At 37.5% G+C, this 6,000-nt stretch overlaps 1 protein-coding gene across 3 annotated transcripts in view; it reads left to right on the top strand.

Moving 5' to 3' along the window:
* Positions 1–1,821: 1,821 nt before the first annotated feature.
* Positions 1,822–6,000, top strand: part of LOC139938624 (N-alpha-acetyltransferase 25, NatB auxiliary subunit-like) — a 59,976-nt gene continuing 55,797 nt past the window's right edge. For all 3 annotated transcript variants that reach the window (XR_011786182.1, XR_011786181.1, XM_071934219.1), the window contains exons 1-2: positions 1,822–1,969; positions 5,477–5,562. Coding sequence is in view for 1 of the 3 variants with exons in the window: in XM_071934219.1 (XP_071790320.1) it covers positions 1,906–1,969; positions 5,477–5,562 (150 nt within the window). In the remaining 2 variants the exon portion in view is untranslated. The remainder of the gene's footprint in view (positions 1,970–5,476; positions 5,563–6,000) is intronic.

The following is a 6,000-nucleotide window of genomic DNA, read 5'->3' as shown; positions in this document are numbered from 1 at the left end:
GACGACCAATTGAGTTCAAATTATCACAGGTTTGTTATTTTGTGCATAGATACACCAAGTGAGAAGACTGATCTTTGACAATAATATTACGAAAGGTGTCCATCCAGTGTCCTAAAAAGAATTTCAACGGGACAGTACACAATGGATACACACAAGGAGGATATATCGAGCATGCATGGATTAGATGGGTCAGTTAGTGACACAGTAAAAATCCGGAATAGCGTGATTCCAATCCTTACTTATCTTTACCTAAAAAGCCCCCCCCCCACCCCCCCACCCCACCCCCCCCAAAAAAAAAAAAATAATAATAATAATAATAATAATAATAATAATAATAATAATAATAATAATAATAATAATAATAATAATAATAATAATAATAATAATAATAATAATAATAATAATAATAATAATAATAATAATAATAATAATAATAATAATAATAATAATAATAATAATAATAATAATAATAATAATAATAATAATAATAATAATAATAATAATAATAATAATAATAATAAATACATATAATATATAAATATATTTATGTATGGGTAAAAACCAAAATTAATATAATAGATAAATAGTTTGTCTTTTTTGCTCTGTGTAAAAATAGTGTAAAAAATAAAAACGAAAAATATGTTAATTTTGGTGCCCCTTCCTCTCCCCGCCAACCTGTAAAACAATAACACAACAAAACATCAACAACAACAAAACAAACGAGAGCTTTTGCTCCTCCCCGGCCGCAATTAGTTTTTCTGCCCTGCGAAATTGCCATTGGCATGGGTGCTTTTCAATGGGGATTTATTTTTTCTAAACCGATAAAAAAAAAGGGAATCCTTAGAACCAAGTCAGGAAAATTGTTGAGGATGGCAATTCTTAAGTGCTAAACAGAATTGCTCCCCGGCGGGGCACAATTTCATAGCGCTGTTAAGCACAAGAATTTGCTTAGCGTGAAAATGCTCCCTTGATAAAAACAGTTAGGCCTACCAACCCAAATTTTCATTTGTTGTATAATTATTGCTTGTTACTCGTAGTCAGCTGCTGTTTGCTCATCAGTGTATAAAATCACATATAAATTTGGTTGTTATAGGCCTAATCCCGTTTGTATCAACGGAAACAAAATTATGCTATAAGCAAATTTGTTGTGCTTATAGCAGGGCCCAATTTCATGGCTCTGCTTACCGTAAGCTCAGAATCGACGCTTACGGAAGCAGGGAATTATGTGCTTACGGCAAGCGTATTTGTAAGTGCACGGCCATACAGACTGACCACATATGACAAAATCATGCAAACTGTACATCTCTCTGGTTTTTCAAGCGCAAAATTTGTAAAAAGGTGTATCGACTGGTCTTACTAGCAGCCGGTGTCAGATGCAATTTTGTCCGCCATGCACTACTGTCCGCTCAATACTGCCAACACTTTTGCATATGCAAATGTGTCCGGGGCTATGCAAAAACCGTCCGGCGGACATGTACATGTATGTGCAGCATGAATATTCACGTATTTTATAATTGCAGCGAATACCAAACGGCCGAACATTTCCCATGTCATTCATGACATGCACTTTAAAAAAACGGCGAACGTGTGCCGTCGACCAAGGGCGTTTAATTTACTGCAAGGACGGTTTTGCACGGGGCGGACACAACTGCATATGCAAATGTGTCCGGTCGGACACAATTGCATTATGCAGCAGCGTCCGGGCGGAGGATTGCATAATATGCGAAACCGTCCGGCGGACATTATTGCATAATAATGCAATAATGTCCTCCGGATAGTATTGCATAGAGGACATAATTGCATGCGACACCGGCAAGCCAACCTACTATGTACATGTTGTACCATTGTTATGTTCTCGCGAGAACTCACGGGCATGGCGGGTTTTAGCGAGATAAACAATCCAAGATGGCGAATCGCGGAGGCCACCATGTGGATGCAGTGACTGAGAGGAGATTGAAACCAATTTACGGTAATATTTCAAGGCCATGTTCTATTTTGATGGAATAAGCAAAACATATACAATATTTTAATTGTACAAATGATATTATGTCGTGGAAAGGTTTTTAGTTTGAGTGTTTTTTGACTTGTGATGGGTATTTATTTTCGAGTTCGTTTTTTTTGCTCTTCTAACTAAGTTCTTCTTTTGCTTTGCCTTTGGTTTGGACTTTGGTTGGGTATTGCTGGAAATTTGATTGGGCAGCTCTTTTCGTTAAATATTGTTGGATGGGCGCGGTGATGAGTGTGGGAGGACTGAACCTGAGTTTGATGTAATGTTAACACCTTGACAGACTCCTCACACTGTTTAGTGTAAGCTATAATAAACAAATACTTTGTTCTTGTTGTTGCAAAAAAACAAAATTGTGTAAATCTTCAGAACTTGTGTTTTACTTTTGTAGTAATTAATATTAATAACTACATGTAATTCCTATTTTTTTTATTGGTCTACTCTTTCTTCCTGTATCATGTCCTGGAGCCCATGGTCCTTAGTTTAAGGATTCTGCCGAGTATCAACGTAAACGTAAACGTTTATCTCTTAATATTAAAGCCATTGTACTCTTTCGGCACAGAAAAAAAAAAAAAGTTCACAGACTTACAAATAACTTACAGGGTTTACAGAAGGTAATGGTGAAAGACTTCTCTTGAAATATTATTCCATGAAATGCTTAAGTTATCGAGAAAACATTAAAACAATTATCAATTCTCGTTGTCAAGAATTACGGATTTATTTTAAACACATGTCTTGACGCGGCGAAACGTGCGAAAACAAGTGTGGGTTTTCCCCGTTATTTTTTCCCGACTCCGATGACCGATTGAGCCTTAATTTTCAAAGGTTTGTTATTCTATTTATATAAGTTGTGATATCGTAGCGTCATACGACATCGACCCTCATTTATTTTTGAACCCCCAACTTTGATTACCGTTTACGTAAAACCAAAACTTTAAAAATTTCAATACACCATGAAGTGTAAGTGTTATTGTTAAAAAATTGAATAGATGATTTGAAAAAAAAACAATCAGTTTTCGATTGTGGGTCATTCCATGTCAAATCACCCAATGGGTTAAACCCTACCCTCTTCAAATTTGCTCAAATTTTTTTTATGGGGTAATAATGGCTCAACAAGCTCAAATTTCAATTTTCAGCTCTATCCGATAAACGTTTTTCGCACTATGACATGCTCTTTCTCGTTGATTTCGGTCAAAATGCGCCTGACCTCTGACATTCAAATGACCATAAATCGGTAATCTTTGGGTCAAATTGGTTGAAATTGGTGTCATTGAAAAGGAAATTGTGTAAGCTTTCCAAATATGTCTTTATTTTTTTTGTAGGAACACGTTTAGGTGTGATAACCTTTTGACCTCTACTTTGACCTCTACTTTGACCTTGTGGATCACGTGATCTGGAGATGAACTTCGGTGAAAATTTACCCCCATATGTTTTCTCCACAATGTCAAAAAATTTGAGTTATAATATTTTTGGCTTGCCTTCAAGCTCCATTCAAAGTTGCCCTACTTGCCTATTCCTACACAAAGTACATGTACATAACATACATGTCCATACGTATGTATATCAAGTGAGACTAGTGGACCTCTAGCAACATCATGGTATACATATGTATGGACATGTATGTAATGTACATGTACTTTGTATAGGAATAGGCAAGTAGGGCAACTTTGAGCGGAGCCTGGAAGCAAGCCAAAATTATTATATCTCTAATTTTTTTATATTGTTGAGAAAACATATGGGAGTAAATTTTCACCGAAGTTCATCTCCAGATCACGTGATCCACAAGGTCAAATCCAAGGTCAAAGTAAAGGTTAAATGGTTACTAAACCTAAACATGTTCCTACAAAAAAAGTAATGGCAGATTTGGAAAGCTTATGCAATTTCCTTTCAAAAGACACCAATTTCAATTAATTTGACCCCCCCCCAATGGTTACCGATTTATGGTTGTTTGAATGTCAGAGGTCAGGCGCATTTTGACCGAAATCAACGAGAAAGTGCATGCCGAGAAAGAGCTGAAAATTGAAATTTTAGCTTGATGAGCCATTATTACCCCATAACAAAAATTTGAGCAAATTTAAAGAGTGTAGGGTTTAAAATTGTCTTTTTTTTGGTGATTTGACACGGAATGACCCTTGTGAACAAATTTCCCGTTATCCTACTGAAAACACATGACACCAGGATACACGAAGTGTGGGCCTTTGGACAATACTGTTTACGAAAGTGTCCAATGGCTTTAAGCATGTTAAGGCCTTTTCACACTACCTCCATTTCGAATCGCATTGAAACCTAACCGGGTCCTCTCCGGTTCAACCTCGCTTTTTTTCAACACGGATCAGAGATTATTAAGGAACATTCAAAATTTTGATCCAGATTGACTGAGATTTTCAACCCTGGTCCCTGCCAGGGTTGATTTCAATCCGGCTATGAGCATGCTACCCGGATCGGAGGCGAATTGAAATTTGTACAGAGTGAAACGGGTTAAATAAAATCTCCGATTCGTTTTGGACAGTGTGAACAGGCTATGTTTATCTGTATTTATTCATGTTAATTTGTTTCATTGGCCCTTTTTAGACTATTTAATTTGTGCCTCATCATGGATGGGAAATCAGTCTTCTGACACCCAATCCAAACCAGGACATTTGTCTTGCGACAAAATTCACCTGTCATCAGTTGTTGTGCCATTTTGGCACTGTAAAATGAGATACATGTATGGCTTATACTCGGTCCCGAAATAATTGATAAAACGCTGAAGGACTCCCGAGCTGGGCGAGGGTCTTCAATGACTGCACTAATTTATGGTGCCTTACCCATGGGGCTGAGATTGTAGTCAGTTTGAATCTTTTATGCAATGAACGGCATTTCTTAAAAGAGTTGGAAACTAAAAACGCAATAAAAACAACAACAAACAAACTAATACATGTATTGTCAATAAACATCTCTCTCTCTCTCTCTCTCTCTCTCTCTCTCTCTCTCTCTCTCTCTCTCTCTCTCTCTCTCTCTCTCTCTCTCTCTCTCTCTCTCTCTCTCTCTCTCTCTCTCTCTTAGTGAGAGGGGGCTGAGATGTTTCTGACTTTTGCCGGAATTCTTCTTTTTCCAGTTCTAACTTTTCCAGTCCCCCCTCCCCCGCACAAAAAAATAGTTTAGACAGTGCTCACACAAAGAGAAAGAAGAGAGACAGAAAAAATTCATTTTTTGTGTTGAAACAAAATGTACTGAATTTCCTGAAAGATTGCATTGGGTCGCTACACAGTGGCCACAAAATCTCTTTGGAACTCCTTGCCTGGTGGATGTTTCTCCCCATCCTACAATCTGGGCTGTTTTATTAGGAACATCATTTCCTACCTGCAGCTCCCCTGAGTTCTTTCCACTTTAAATAGTGGTTTTTAGCCTTGTTTGGGGCAAACTTGCATTTTAAAAAAATAAAAAAAATTAAATGTTAAATTAGTAAATTTCAATTTCTTTTTTTTACAGACAATCTAGATAATGGCAACTACAAGACGGCCATTCAGATGGCGGACAAAGTATTGAAGAAACACAGAGATCTCCAGTGTGCGAAGGTGAGTACTTACATAAACACTGGCTCGAGGCCAGTGATTTTAGCACTGGGTCAGTAAGCTTATGACCCTGACAGGTCCTGGGCCCAATTTCATAAAGCATGTAAACATAAATATTTGCTTAGCATGAAATTTCTTCCTTGCTAAAACTAGGACTACCAACCAAATTTCCACGTGACTTTCAGGATTTGGCAAACATCAGCTGAATACCAGTAACAAGCAAAACGAAACAAGTGGAAACTTGGTTGGTAATCCTGTTTTTACCTGCGCGCGGCAGATTTTGGCAGAATGGCATTGGAGTAGCTCACGTGTTCTTGCTCACATGTACGCTGTGGCAGATTCTAATGAATCGGTCTATCGCTGTAAAGTATCTACGTAGCTCAAGGCAAAAGTGCCTTTAGCAGGAATCGAACCCACACTTTACTGATCAGAAACACTAGA

This window comes from Asterias amurensis, chromosome 6, assembly GCF_032118995.1.
Source record: "Asterias amurensis chromosome 6, ASM3211899v1".
Taxonomy (NCBI): domain Eukaryota; kingdom Metazoa; phylum Echinodermata; class Asteroidea; order Forcipulatida; family Asteriidae; genus Asterias; species Asterias amurensis.
The sequence above is the reverse complement of the archived record's forward strand: the minus strand, read 5'-3'. Positions and strand labels throughout refer to the sequence as shown.